This window comes from Strix aluco, chromosome 29 (assembly GCF_031877795.1).
Source record: "Strix aluco isolate bStrAlu1 chromosome 29, bStrAlu1.hap1, whole genome shotgun sequence".
Lineage (NCBI taxonomy): Eukaryota > Metazoa > Chordata > Aves > Strigiformes > Strigidae > Strix > Strix aluco.
The window spans coordinates 4,573,323-4,588,621 of NC_133959.1; the positions used below are offsets into that span (position 1 = coordinate 4,573,323).

At 46.5% G+C, this 15,299-nt stretch overlaps 1 protein-coding gene across 11 annotated transcripts in view; it reads right to left on the minus strand.

Annotated features, from left to right (window-relative positions):
* Positions 1–194: 194 nt before the first annotated feature.
* DOT1L (DOT1 like histone lysine methyltransferase) overlaps positions 195–15,299 on the minus strand; it is a 78,254-nt gene continuing 63,149 nt past the window's right edge. For 4 of the 11 annotated variants that reach the window (XM_074808900.1, XM_074808898.1, XM_074808902.1 and 1 more), the window contains exons 25-28: positions 14,496–14,701; positions 13,663–13,727; positions 12,228–13,199; positions 195–11,106 (exon numbers count right to left, since the gene is read on the minus strand). In XM_074808900.1, coding sequence (XP_074665001.1) covers positions 10,517–11,106; positions 12,228–13,199; positions 13,663–13,727; positions 14,496–14,701 — 1,833 coding nt within the window. In that variant the 3' untranslated portion in view covers positions 195–10,516. Of the gene's footprint in view, positions 11,528–12,227; positions 13,200–13,662; positions 13,728–14,495; positions 14,702–15,299 lie in introns of all 11 variants that reach the window. The other 7 variants (XR_012621120.1, XM_074808897.1, XM_074808899.1 and 4 more) reach the window with 7 other exon arrangements.

Below are 15,299 nucleotides of genomic sequence, written 5' to 3' on the forward strand. Positions count from 1 at the left end.
AGCACTAGGCTGGGCTTGCACTGTCACCAGCATGCTAAACCCCAAGCGCTTAACTGGCCTCAGCTTTGCCAAGGCCTAACTCAGGGGAGACACCCGGGGTCTGTCCCTGCCACCAGATGAGGCCGCGGGCTGGAACGTCTCCTGTCCTGCTGCCCCCTGTCCTGCTGAAGCAGTGAAACTCCACAACAGTACGGTGTATTAAAATACATACACTTTAATATAAAGACAAAACTTCAAAGCATTGTTTCAATTACAAATCAAGGTAAAGACACAAGAAATTAAGTGGAGGGAGGGGAGAAAAAACTAACTCTTACATTGTGGAGAATTAGAAAGGCAGGGTGGAAATATATATATTATACATACATATATACACACCAGAAGAATTCACGCTACTTCTATGGAAGAATGAAAGGAATGACAGGACAACTTACCAGTATAAAAAAAAAAAACCAACAAAAAAAGATAAATTAGGGGAAGTTTGAATTTTAAATAATTCAGTTTCATAGGCTAAATTATATAAACTAATTCCTATTCACTAGGAAACATCCCATATCACTGTTCTAAGAAAATGGGTTTTTTAAAAAATCCATTGAAAAATGGATTTTTATTAGTAGTTAAAAGTTTACTAATCAATTCCTGAGCAACAGCAACCTCATAATCTACTGCTTTCCCCATCAAAGTCCCACTCAGCGAGGGCAGGCTCTCACTCCTAAAAAGTTTAAGTAGAACAGAGACCTAAAAAGTTGGTTTTTAATTTGAAATTGATCACTTAAAAGATTAATAGGTTAAAAAAGCCAAACAGGATGGATCAACCCATTCCACCTTTTCCTCATTAACTCCAGAAACAACCTTTCTAAAGAATGATTCGACTGCACCAGAAAAGCAACCAGATGTACCTTGAAAAAAACCAAAGGATCACAAACTTGAGAACTTCAGGGTTAGCATCGTAAAACTTCTAATTTTAAGACATGATTTTGTTTTTAAACTATAAAAACTTAAGAAACCTCTTCAGAGAGAAGGTCGCAAACATCAAATATACTGGAGAAGTATTTCCCATTTTTTTTTGTCTCGGGTTTAAACCCTGAAGTTCACAATAATAGCATCTTTCATTGCAATATTCAGTCTAAATAGATATTTATATATTTATAATGCATAAGGATAAATAAAATATGGCACAACAACATTTTAAAAACTGGTAATCCATCTTTTAGTGAAAACCTGATATGCAAGCTACGGAAATGTTGAAGCAAAAAAAGGAAGAAAAAAAAAAATCTTTAACAGCCATAAAACTTCAAATACTCGTACACTGACTACACATCTGTGCTTCCAAAAAATCCAATTCTTGTGATTTTTCCTCAGTGCTGCAAAGATAGTTCACAAAAACACTGTCTAGTTTCTTCTCCCCAAACTGATTTTAAAAGACATTATTGTTGGTTTTCAGTCCCCTGTACAACGTCCATTCCTTAACTGAAGAAATCATCATTTGGAGGTCCCAAAGCTTAATCCTCTTTATGCTTTTGGCTCAGGCAAAACAAAAGCAGAATTTTTCAAGAGTCACCTACGTGAGTTGGGATAACTCCCTCCCAGAAAAAATCATATCAATAACCTTCAGGTTTCCATACCCTGTATTAAAAAGGCTGATTTCAACACAGAAAGCAAATGGGTTATACATAGGACTTGATCAACCAAAGCCACCTGACATGGGCACTAGGACAAATTACCAAATCCTAACGAACGGCTCTTCTGCGAGCAGCACCTGTGGTCGGCACCAGCCCTGTGATCAGCACTAGCCCGCTCCGGCAAGGGACAGTGGCCTCGGGCTGGGGAAGCGTGTTACTAGTGCTCGGAGGTGATTAGCACCAACTCCAGACCCGGCTGAAGAAGGAAGGGCCCCGGGGAAGTCTGAGCCGGGAGGGGAGTCATGATCAGCAGCTTGAAAACAAGCTCCCAGCGCTGGAAGTCTCCTCTTCCAGCAATGCGGCAAAACCTCGAGGGGGCAGGGAGCCGCAGGCTGACAGAGCAGCTTTTTGTCACCTAAAGGCCCAACCCTGCAAACCGCCCGTCCGCAGGGCTGGACGTGGCCACGTGCTTCGTCCTGCAGAGCCATCCTGCTGCCGACAGCGCCAGCGCCGCGGGGGAACACCTCGGGCCAGCCAGTCCCTGCGGCAGGAGCAGCACGAGGGCGCAGGGCCCACAGGTCCTCGTGCGAGGGCCAACGACGTATCCACAGGAGTCACAAAGAGGTGGGGCCTCTGAAGGAACTCGGAGGAGAGGAAAGTGCATGCTGGCCCTCAAACTGCTCACAAGAAACAACCACCCGAACAAGAGCCAAGTCTACCCCGCTGCAGAGACCAGCTCCGCATCCGCTGGTGCCCTCCCCTGCCACGCACTCACTCAGCCTCTCCTCTGCTTGGACTCTTCCAAGTGGAAAAATAACGGGTGGGGGGAGCAGATGCTGCTTTCTAAATACACAATCCTAGCAAGAATCAAACCACACAGGTCCCTGGAAGTGACCCCAAGCTGCCTGTCCGTGGCCTCATTACTCCAGAATAAAAGCCCTTCAGCACGGGGAGGTGCAGCCTCCTCTGCAGGGAAGGACGGGGTGAGACAGAACCTGATCACCACGGGGATAAATCCACCGTGGCGGGGAGCACCCGACCTGCGAACGCTGTTGTAGCCCCACTGCGTTCGGTATGAATCCACAGGCGAGGCCCATCTGGCTCACACCCACCTCCCTCCCGCTCACAGCCCTCTCGGTTATTTTCTGAGGCAAAGCGACTCTCCCAGATATGTCTGTACAGAGAATCATAGAACTGTTTGGGTCGGAAGGGACCTTTAAAGGTCATCTAGTCCAAGCCCTGAAGAAGGAGGTTGAAGAAGTGTCACCAACGCCTCTCAGAAGGGAACTCCTGTCCCCGCGGGGTGAAGGCCGGCACCTACAGGCAGCCACACGCCCGGCCACCCCCTGGTCAACCCCGACCAGCCACCGTGGCCAAGCAGTATTGAAGCAACGCTGCGCTTTGAAATGTTATTCAGATGCAACGGAAGAGCTTATCAAGCCTGAAACCTATCTGCTCAGCAGATTTCAAATGAAGAAGTTACTTGCTTGGGTATTAAGTTTGACTAAAGAAAGAAGAAAGCTACTCAACACTTGGAGATTAAGTAACCGAGTGTGACAAACAGTTGGGTGTTTCAGGCTGTAAAGTCCTGGGGATTTGAAAGCTCTTGATTCACAAAACCAGTGGGTAGGAGATCCCTTCATGATGAAGTGATGCAACCTTCCTGCCCGGCTGTAGGTGTCAGCGACTGTCGGTGCAGTCACAGACTCAGACCCTACAAGCTCACCTTCACCCCCACGTGCCCGTCCCACCAGCGAGTCCTGGCACAGGGGGAATTCAGGCTTCACAGCCCGGGCTGAGCCCACCCCCAGAGCCAAGCCAAACCCCAGCCAACAGCAGGGTGAGTGCAAACCGTGCACTATCACCACTAGGAAGGAAGGAAACGAAATGGAAGCACAAGAAAATATTTCTATGTTTGTCTGGTCAATGAGACATGAGTTCCTGCTGTTAGAAGATCCCAGTTGGAGACGGTGCTGTCTCTAAGTGTCATGTACATCTAGGACGTGCTGCATTCCCTGCTGTTGGCAGCTTCCCCAAAAAGCAGCTTCCCCTTCGCCTCTCTCCCACTGCATCAGCAGCCTGAACCCTAGAGATGACGATGCTTCCCATCATTACGGTTGTCCAGACCAATCCACATCTTCCTAAAAGGAAACAGCCTCGTCTGCACCAAAGAGGCCACACAGGGCCAGCTCGACTTCCACGGGTGTCAGCAGCCCAAGCCTTCAGTCCTCCAGCAATGTTTTCCCACTTTCTCCCTCAGCTACACAATAACCAGAGAAATCTGACTGCTGGGTGCCCCCACACCCCCCTGGCTAATGGAAGAATTGTTGCTGAATGACTTAATCCGCAGCAAATAGCAAGTGTAGGTTTAGTGCTTCTGGAGCTCGCCCAGCTTCACAGCACGGTGGGTCTCAGTGGACTGAGCCCGGCCAGCACGAGCCAGAGGTAGGAAATCACCAAAAAAGGAAGAGTGCACAAGGCTTGTTCCTCAAGGCTGACATTTAGCAGCGGGGCACAGGTTTTGCTCTGCACAACGCTCAGGAAGTTCCATTTTTTTTTTGGCAACATATGTGCTACAAGATGTATTTTAGCTTCCTGACGAGCCCCTCCCTGGCAGCAGCGGCGTGGAGGAGAAGGAACATGTGTGACAGCCACGGAAGGACCGGACCCGACAGGATGTGGTAACGGAGAAGGAATTTCTTTTTGGAACTGGCCGTTTGGCTTTGATTACTCAAAAGCATCTCCAATTATTGAAAACAGGTTTCAGACCTCTGGCACAGCGCTCCTCCAGTAAGGTCACGAGGGTCTTGTTCTTGTAGCCATACGGATCAGATCTGAACATCTCAAAGTTATTCCTTCAGCAACCCGACCGCAAGGTAAATGCTCTCCCTGTTTTGCAGACAAAGAAACAAGTTGAACTTGCTCAAGGTGATGGCAAAGTGATAAAAGACCAGGGAGCAGGGAAGACGACAACACAAATCTCTTGGCAAGATCTCCCAGCTAATTCAACACTAGGACATCAGTCCAAAACCTGCACTCGCCTGGCTCCCTGTCCCACACTGCTCCCTGCAAGTGTGAGCACCGCGAGCACCTTCCTGGAAGCGCATCTCAGTGGGGATTGCTCTGAAGATTTCGATTAGAGCTGCCACACAAGTGAAACAGTTCCGCAGTGTGTCGCAAGGTGAAGGTGCCAACGGTGCCAGGCGGGGGTGGAAGACACTGGCAAGGCCGCAGCGCGGGCTGCTGAGATGGAAAGAGCAGGTCACTGGGATGACAGCACCCAGGTGATGCAGAGGTAGATGAAGGCCCGGTCCCAACAGACCCCAGGAGGCTGAAGCAGAGGCTCAGCAGGTTGGCCAGCAGACTGAATCTGTTTCAGGTACATCCTAACTATGCACTTATTCCTGGGTCAGCCTCTGGTTTCCTTTGGCTTCCCCAGATGACGGCTGGAGAGTCACAGACTCCAAAATGCTGGGCAGTTGAAAGCGTCTCGATAGCACACGCGTGCTCAGCTACAGCGAGCGGGCTTGTGCTGCCCATCGCCAACGGCTGCTCCCGAGCAAGTCCTGCAGTCACCACCGGCCGACTGCCCATCACCGAAGCACCGCAGGTGACACTGAGGGACAGAGGGAGTTTTGCCTTTCCACAACACCCACCAGAGAGTAGATGACAAACTCCTTGCCTGGGGCCTTTGCTCCAAAGGGTCATAGAATCATAGATCATTTAGGTTGGAAAAGACCTTTAAGATCATCGAGTCCAACCATAAACCCAACACTGCCAAGTCCACCACTAAACCACGTCTGACAGCTCTGTCCTGCTCCCCAGACACCGATTCCTGAAACGCTGTGAACCTCAGGGCAAGGCAAGTCATTCCTGCCACAAGAATCTAACTACCTCTTCAGCCAAGGAGGAGTGCCGGGAGCCAGCTGGGCGACACGGGCCTCGAGCAGGTGTGGGAAAGCACAGTAGGTTCCAGAGAGCTCTGCGAGCCGGCTCCTTCTCCAAAGAGGCATCTTTGCCAGTGTCCTGCGAGCCCCTCGGGTCTGAGCACGAGCGAATCCTCCCCACACACAGAACAAGTGATGGTGGCCGAGTTTTCTCGCTGGATGTCTTCTGCGGTTTGAGATGAAGGGGGGCACAAGAGGTCCAAGGAGCACTGTATCTTGGTCCCTTTTCAGAGAAGGATCTGATAAAAGCAGAGTGATTAACAGCTTCTACTTGTATTTCCTCATCTTTCTCATTGGGGATATAAATGACAGAGGGGAGATGTAATTAAGACTGCTGCCTCTCCAGCAACTGCTCAGGCACAGCCTACCCATTTAAAGCCTTCAAAGACCCGAGCACTCTGTCATTTGCTGGGAAGGATGCTAAGGCAGCTCTGCAACTTCCAGTTACCCAAGGATCTGGAAGAAGCTGGAGCTGCCCAACTCCCAGCTGCAAAACATCTGGGTTACATTGTCTTCCTGGATTCCAGGACATACACTGTGTACAGCTTCTACTAGAAGCTACTGGATGTTTCTCAGCTATCACCCTCTGAGCACTTTTGCCCTTTTCCAGGTTTTTCATCTTGCTGTAACTCAGCAGGGCTCACCGCTGTCAAGTCCTACCCCACACACAAAGCAGAAAACAGTTCCAAAATATCCCAAATTTCCCAGGCTATCAATCCCTTCCCTTTCCAGTGAATAAGGCAGCAAAGTTAGATCAACAGTTTCTGCGCACAAAGGCTGCCTATGGAAGACACACTTAGGAATCAACAAAATAACTGCACTTTGTCCTAAATCTCTACTAAGATCGCCTGGGATGAGGTACAGAGAAAAGGGTCTAACTAAAGCCAGCAGAGGGTAGGAGCTGCCACGGCAGCTCACCCCCACCACTCTCTTGAACATGGCCAGCACGGCGCTCAACGGCTCCTCCTGGATGCGGGTAGCAGGAGAGCACGCGAGGGCAGAGGCATCTCGCCTACTTCAAACACGGAGGCAGGAGTTAAACGGCCCAGGCGTTCAGCCCAGCTTTTTGTGACCGTGGGATGCTCCGTCAGGTGGCTGGTAAGGCAGGGCCAGGTCTAAGGTAAATGCCTGATTGCTGGAGGTGGGAGACTCCTTCAGGAGCACTAGTGACCTAGAAGGGACTCAAGGACCGTGAGTGCCTCTGATGCAGAGCAGTCAATGCTGCCCCTCAGAGCACTGGGGCTAGCCGGCAGATGTTTCCCAAAGCCTAAATGTGTTTTTCTTCTAGTCATTTTGCTGTTGCAATTCCCCTTTTACTGTAGTTTCCTTTATTGGTGCTTGGTCCAGTCTGAACTACAGACCGGCGTGATTTCTACTTAATGGATCATCCTTCTCCTCACTCTGTGCACTCAAATAAATAAGTTTTTACAAGTTTACTGTGCATTGTACAATCTAAAAATAAATGAAATAAAGTATATGAAATTTATAACTTTTCATCACATCTCTATAAAATACAGCCGCTGCTCGGAGCGGCACTTTCTGTACACAGAACACCAAGTCACAAGACAATTAACTGCACCAGTTTGATAGTGTGGCAGCACGGTAAGCTAGATTGTGGTGTTTTTGTGAACTACCATTTAGACCTACTTAAAGCAAAGAAATACAAAAGCAAAATGCACTTCGTCAACAAATGTACACGGCTAAGCCATTTCTGAATCAAGTATCAAAACCCTACTAACAAAATACATTGTACTTGGAACAAAAACAACAAGCTGAGAAAATCTGCGACCTGCACCGGTACAGAAGCACTATGTTCAGTCTTCCCAACGTTGGTAAAAAGGGCCTGACCAATACCAGTGATTATGCACCCTGTTCATATGCCAATGACATCCCAAAACGAGTTACCAGACTAGCTACCAAAATTCACAGTGACTTGAGTGCCACCAGCAACTGCAAATGGCCCAGTGAAGTAGTTCAAATGGGGCAGGACTTGGATTTCTTCTGTTCAAACTGTGCCTGCGTTGGCTGAGCTTGCCTGGGCCACCCAGGTATAGCTGCCACTCCAGAGGGGAGCACTGAGTTCTCGTTTGTAACAAAGACAATTAAAACCCACCCAGTTAACAGAGCGCCTGGCTCAGTTTCATAGGAGACTGCCTTTCTCTGTAGCTCACACTGCTGCAAACCAAGTGGATTTTGGTATATGAACAGAGTAAGTTGAATAAATAAACTGCAGAGCTTTCTGAGAACTGGGTTTGGCATTGGTCAACCCTCCAAATTCAGCACCAAGGATTCAATCTAGAGGCACAGTTCTGACGGATGAAATAGCACCGAGAGGAGGCTCTTTACATCTCTGCTGGTGTGCCAGTCCTTTATTATTCAGAGAATTTAATAATAAGTTGTATTTATGAATCTAGGTGGAATAAAATAAGTCAAAATTGTTTTCACTTTAAAAAAAGATAAATACTTTATCTAAACTATCAACAATACAAACTGGAGCTTTAAGCATCTCTTTTGCCTTTTTTCTTTTTTTTTTTTCTTTTTTTTTTTTTTCCTTTTTTACTCAGATTCACAGTAAATATTTTCTCTGTTGTTTAGGTCTTTTTTATGTTTTTATTTTGTCCAGTAGTAAGAGTAGAAACCCCTGCACAGGCCAGGTGAGCACCTTTCAGTGGAAGCCGAGTGAAGTTGGTCCACGTTGTCCTTGCATAGGTCACATTGGGTTGAGGTAGAAATCCTAGTTACCTGCACAACAGGAGGAGAGGAAGAGACTCATCTAAATAAAAGACAAAAATCTACTGTGTGTTAGATGTGTCAATCATTTCTACATTGCTCCAAGACCTTGTTAGCCAGCAAAGAAGGAGCAACTCTTGACCCAACCGCAAACAGAGAGAAAGGAATCCTCCAAGAGTGACACGCGGCCCCTCCCGGTTATTGCAGTTTTTAAAGCTTTCTGACAGTGTAACTGAACTGAACTCTGTCCTCCTGTGACTGACCTTGGGGAGGGGGTAAGTATTCCCCCACTTAACCTTTTTCTAGCACACACTAATCTGCTTTGCATTTTTTATTACCCTGGGGGAGAAACATTATGAGCAGCAAAGCAGTTTATTTTCGCCCTCGATTCCAGATTTCAACCTGGGTTCATCACAGACTCTGAGCCCACGTATTTACACTGAAGTCAATAAAACTGCTCAAATATTTGACTTACGTCCAAGAGTCACTCGGAGCAGAACCACAACTACGGTATGTCTGTCATACACCACCTCCTGGTAGCATTATTTCTGCTCCTTTGCTCCACAGTCCAGCTTTGTCACCCAGCTATTTTCCTCCGCACGTGACTTTTGTGCCTCGTCTATTTTGCTCGGAACCTTTTTGTGCGAGGAACCACCGCAGGCGATGGTACGGAGTCTAGCCCAGCACGACCTCAGTTCCAGGTGAGGCAGCTGCTTCGGCAGCAGAAGGCTTTCACACTGCTCTCGCCTGAGTCGCTCACGTATACAAAACCCCAAGCCTAAACCCTCCTCACCCCTTCTCCCCCATCTTGTTTCTGTTCAGGTTTTTTCAAGCCCATTCTGTACCCACATCACACTGCTGGTCTCTGCTGGAACACAGCGACCATGTTACTCAAAACTCTTCCTCAGCCTCACCTTCTCGTATAGGACGGTGGTAATACTTACGTGCCTCACAAAAGCCTAATGAGGATTTGTTTGTGTCTGTGGAGCAATTTGATGATGAAGACACTATACACAATGCACAGTCAAAAGAATCTCTCAGGTATATTGTAATTGAGTCATATGTTTTATAAGCGGCAAAGAGTATTCAACCATATATCGTATGTAGCTTTGGTATCAGTGAACAGCAACAACATCAAAGACCTACAAGAAAAGCACGGAGCAAGCTCTGGGGCCTAACATACCCATTTATCTTTGCAAGCACAAGTTGTTACATCAGGACGCCACAGAGTATTTCATTAACAACAGTACCCAACTCTGTGGTGATACACTTTATTCTGGAGTTGCTCTAAAGACATTTAAATACCTGCTTCAGTAAAAATGCATACAGTCTCCAGAAACCCTCCTCTCTTCTATGGCCCCAGCCTTTATGAAGCATGGACCACAGTTAACCCTGCAGATTCCCTGTGTTCTCATTCCCAGTCTACCCAGTAAGCCAGTGATGGCCAAGTGAGCATAAATACAGCATCTGGTGGAGTCTGTTACTGTTAGCCCTAGCAGGCAAGACCAATAAAGCTGCAGTGCACAGATAAATTACAACCCTTCTTTGCTACCTGTGGTTGTGTTTTCCACTGATGCAGGGGGCACATTAACTGCAATGCAAGACCAGTGCATTTGCTCTCCAAGCCAAAGCTGCAGCTTGTAACCTAGAGATTTTTAACTTTATGATTATTTTGAGCAGCTGTTGTCAACTGACAGTAAAAACAAGACCATCACATTGCCAGACGCAGTCACAAAGCAGCACCATCACGCATCCTAACGCTACGTGAACATGGACTTGTGGAGATGCAACAGTCTGTGTCGGAGGGCAAGAAGAGGGGAGGGGGGAATCAAAGTGGACAACAACCACTTCCAATAGCTGTATAAAACCATACTTAAAAATAGACAATTCTTCCTGATTACTGATCGTCAGAAATAAACACTTTCATGAAGTGATCTCAACCTGAACATAATCCTCATGTCAGATGAGACAGACCAGAGTTACCATTGTGAGCACTCCTTGTCGAGAAATCCTGACTCCCGGAACAGAGAGCATTAAGACTCTCCATCCTCTGCCATCAGATTATTTGCTTCCCACATTTTAGAGGCTTCTCTGTTTCAGAGAGCCCATCCCCAACCTATCTCTGAAAAGGAAGAAGCATCATTCAGCATCTTGTACAAAACTCCTCTTTTTTCTCTAGCCTTACCTTACAAAATAAGAACTGTTAGCTAAGCAAGCTCTTTATCGTGGCTTAACCCCAGAAAGGTGCGAAGCATAAGGAGACTGCATGCCAAGTGTAACCCACATAGCGGACGTGCCAGCTGCGTTGGACTGCGTGATCATGGGCGCGGACTGTGCCAGCGCCAAACGGGGCAGAGGCGGGTGATGGACTGTAAAGGAGGGGCGGGAGGTTTTGTGCTGGAGAGAAGCTAGCTTAATAGACAAAGAAGCATTAGCAGATTGGACAGAAGCAGCGGAAGAGGATGGCAAAAAAGCTTCACCAGGTGGGATGGATGGCAGGTTCTGCAGAAGCGCAGGCTCGGAGTTAGAAGCGAGTAATGGAGGAGGTGGGGGCAATGAAACGTTAGGAGGGGGCGGGGGGGAATGGAAAACAGATTGCACTGGCGCTCTGTTGAGGTGCTGAGCAGATCTAGTCTCACTAGATGTTACTAAATTAGAGGAAGGGGGTGGGAAGGATGAGGATGAGGTGCTGGCAACAGCCTGCAGAGGGTTTAAGCTTAGCACTGTGCTGCTAGAGACAGCACTGCTGCTGAAACTGGCTCCAAATTGATGAGGAGAGGAGGCAGAAGGCACCGCATGGTTAAAAATACCTGCAAACAGGAGAGAAAAACTCAGCTTCAACAGATGGGCTTTGTACAGTCTCAAGTGACAAGAGAAACAAAACAAAAAAGAAAAAAAAAAAAGAAAAAAGCAAAATTATAATAGTTACAGCCCCATACAAAAATATGCAGCATGAGAAGGCAGCAAGCAATGAGAGATAATGGTGCAGGCCAGGAGGTACAAAAGATTTCACTTACCTTTCCTACTGCCAACCTCTAACTGCCACGAGGAAAAATGGTCAGACCCAAGAACTGTCAGTTCTATACCACACGGGTAGACTTTTGATGAGATTACGTGGTCTCTAGAGTTGTTTATCTGAAGACTCAAACTGCTGCTCTTCCCTCCCCACCCTCCTGCTTTCCCACTTACAGGGCAGCAGAGGGGAGATTGTATTTCCAGCAAATCTATGTGCTGAGAGATGTGAGAGTTAGGATTTCCCGACATGGTGCCTGAATGATTATGGACAGGTAAGAAAAACTGCCTTGGACACTTAGTAACGGCAGGTTCAGACTATCTTCTAGTCCTGCCAGCTTGTCTCCAGTTTGGGCCACAGAAGCCAAGCCTGTGCAGAATCCCAGAAGTGCAAGGTGCATATGGCATTGCCCTTCCTGGCAAAGAAATGCTCTTCGTGTCCATTCAAGAGCCAGAATGCTACGCAATTCCCAGCACCATCTCCTCTGAAGAGGCACTGATGTTCTGCTCTTCCTGGATCATGCTAAATCCATTCAAGGCCTAATCTCAACCTTTACTCAAGTTGACAAGTTAGAGATCCTTAACTTGGTACCAGGACAAGTTAAATCTTTTACCTGCAGGCAGACCTAAGTTGGTTCCAACACAGCAACATCTGAACAAGCATACATTATGAAATCACAAAGTCTGGGTGTATTCTTTCATTAAGGTGATACAACAAGCTCATCTAGTAGACAAAGCTCATGAGATTTCACTGTGGGGAACTGAACTCATCCTAGCATTTCCGAGAGATAGAGGAGACTGGTTATGTGGGACAGATCTGCTTCACATCCTGCAGAAATGAAAGGGTTTCACCCCTGGAGAGGCAGTGTCAGACTTTCCTTTAGGCCCTGTCTTATACCAGAGAAAGAGTTCTGCCTACCTCCAACTGTTCCACCTGTAACCCCAGGAGAGAAGTTCCCCATAGTGTGAGAATTAGTCAGTCTGGTTGCAGCTGATGACACGTGGACCAGACTGGCAGCAGCTGGCATTGAATTAAATAAGGACTGCAATACTGAGGAATTTGTCACTGAGTTGAGGTTTGCTTGCAAGGCCATGGGGCCGAGGGGGAACTGTGATCCAGTGGTCAAAGTGTTTAGGAAAGGATGGTGCGTCTGAACAGAAGATGCTGGATTGCCTGCTGAAGAAACAGCAGTAGAAAGGCTTTTACCATTCAGAAGGCCACCAGATGAAACAGCAGCAGAAATGAAAAGGTTGTGGCCATTTTTAAACTCCACATCTCGGTCCCTTCCTTTGCCGACCTTTCCGTTATGCTGCAAAGAGGTTTTTTCCGAAGAACCCCCAGTACGAATGCTTATTTCGCTGATCTCTTTGCCTTTGACCCCTGACCGATTTAAGTCTTCTCCTTTCGTGCCGCCGAGGCCTTCGAGTTGCCTCTTGTTCAAAAAAGGATTCGTTTCCGATACCCCCACATCTTTGTTTCGCTGCGACTGGAAACCCAGGGAGCAGTTGGAAGTCGTCACGTCTGAAGCCTTATGTGGAAGAGAAGCACCATCGATAAAGCTGTGTAAACCAATGTCAGTGGACAGTCCCCCATTGTACGTGAATCCGTTAGTGGAGTTTGTACCAGGGCTGAGCCCATCTGCCCCCGACGAGGGCATGGCGATGCTCTTCCTTGGGTGTGCTGCGATCTTGGCGTCGATGGCGAGGCTGTCCTCCGAGGACGGCCTGAAGGCAAACAGCGAGTTCTGGCTCAGAGATGAAACCGACTGCAAGGGACTATCTGTAGTTTTAGTCAGGTTGATGTCAGATATTGGTGAAAAAGTAGATTTCCATTTACTGCTATTCATGTTTTCGTTGCTTTGTGCTTGCTTCCTCCCAGATAAGCTGCCACCTAATTTGGAAGAAAATTACAAATGTCAGAAAACAGCATTCACTGAATCTGCTCATTAAGAACAGAGTTTTATCTTTCAACATCCACGTTTTATCAGTCTGTAATTCTATTTCTGATCCAAAGGCAGAAATATTTGTGAAGTCACCTAAAAGTCTTTAAAATTTAATGGTCCAAAAAAGTCTGAGAATGCTGATCTACTTTTTCCTCAGTCTTTGTACTACAGATCCCTCCCCAGTGAAAAAAAAATGGTCAGATCTTTGGTGACCTGTGACTACAGAAAGAACTGACCCAAAATCTGTAATTATCAGCCACCTGTCTTGATTATGATTATGCAAAGCCCTGGCAGAACCACACTCTGCGCAGCAGCACAGGAAAGCCAGCTACTAACAACTTCAGTCAGTGGCAGACACCCCTTCCCAAGTCCAACCATTACAACAAATAATTAACATTCTCTCACACCTACCATTTTCAACAGTCTTCTGTGGAGATTTGCTTTCCAATGATATTGTTGCAATTTTCCTCTCAATTCTAGTAGGAAAATAAAAAAGGTTATAGCACTCACTGCAGACCTTTTGTTGCACATTTACCCTCATAACCTATCCTCCTCATGTTCACGTCTTAACAGTTGACCAGAGTATATAAAGCCAAGTCAGCTAGACAGCTGTATGTTAAAAGCATAAAAAAAATCCACCACAAACTTCAAGTAGAAGCTATTACAGAATTATTGCTCTTTGCCAAGATTAGTGCATATTCAGAGGATCCACTGTTGCTTTTCTTTCACAGCAAGAAGTAGGCTTGCTCACATTTCTATAGCGGTTACTTTTCCAGCACCTTAAACAAGAAAAAAATTGCACCCCACAGGCAGGCAAAGGGTGGCAAGCACTCAATTTTCAGAGCAATGTATCAACAGTTTAGGACAGGAAGTGAAGAATTTTGAATTAAGCTGAAACTGGGAGTGAGCGGGAGACAGATTCTTAGTCCAAGATTACACACACAGCCTCAGTACTCCTACGAAGCAGTGTAGTAAAAAAAAAAAATAAATCACTTCTACAATAATTCTTCCAGAGGCCAGACTCTGTCAGCCTTGCATACACAGCAACAGTAGGTTCCCACATTCAAGTACTACTTCCTAAATACCTTCCCTATTCACGACTTCAGCCCCGTAAGAGCCTGGACATAATGGAATCGGTCTCCAAGCAAAGGGAACAAAGAAGGCTTAACACCCCTCTCCAGTTTAGAGCACTGTTATCAGTTCTTGGAGAAATCTCATCCCGAAACCTATGCCTGTGTATTCACCTGCTGCTATTGTGCTCATCTTCAGATCCCTGCTCTTCATCTGATGTTAGAGGAGAGTAATGAACGCCGTTGGTCTGAATGAGGGGCTTTTCCTTTTTCAGTACCGGGGGCTGGTCATTGTCCTGGTAAGGAACAGGAGAGTTCTTCAGGGAGTTTTCAGGAGAGGAAATGGCTGTTATTTCTAAAGGCTGGTTAATGTTATTGACCTGGACAAGAAGGAAAGAAAGCAGTTACAGATGAGAGTATCCCTTTAGAAAAAAGGCATCTTGTTAAGGATATTAAAAGCAGGCTTAACTTGCTCAGCTTCAGGATATGCCAACAGCTGCTCGCTGAGCACTGCTGCTCTTATACTCCACCATCCTCCATTAGAACCCAGGATGAAAGCTTAAACATAACTTGGAAAAATACCTAATTTTCATTCTTTGATTTTATGTTTAAACACAGAAATGAAGACATGGGATAATCCATTTCTTTTCAAACTACCAGTGCAGGATCACATGAACACAACTTGTATAGCTGGCTTAATTATGCAAGAATGCCATATGCTTCTGGCACTCTTACGCTATTTAGTCAATCTTAGTTTAAACTATTTTCAAAATATTTAACCTACAGCCTAAAAATCAACTTCACTGCAGAAACAAGCTCTTTGTTGTAAGGGAAGAGATTATTTTTTATCTTTAATGCTCTGACAGCAATGAACTCTTTGAACATGTTCTATCTACACAGAAACCGTTCACCAACTTCCCAGCAACTCTCTCGCCTCCCAGAGGGGCCACTTTCACAAAGGGTCCTCACGCCAGTTCT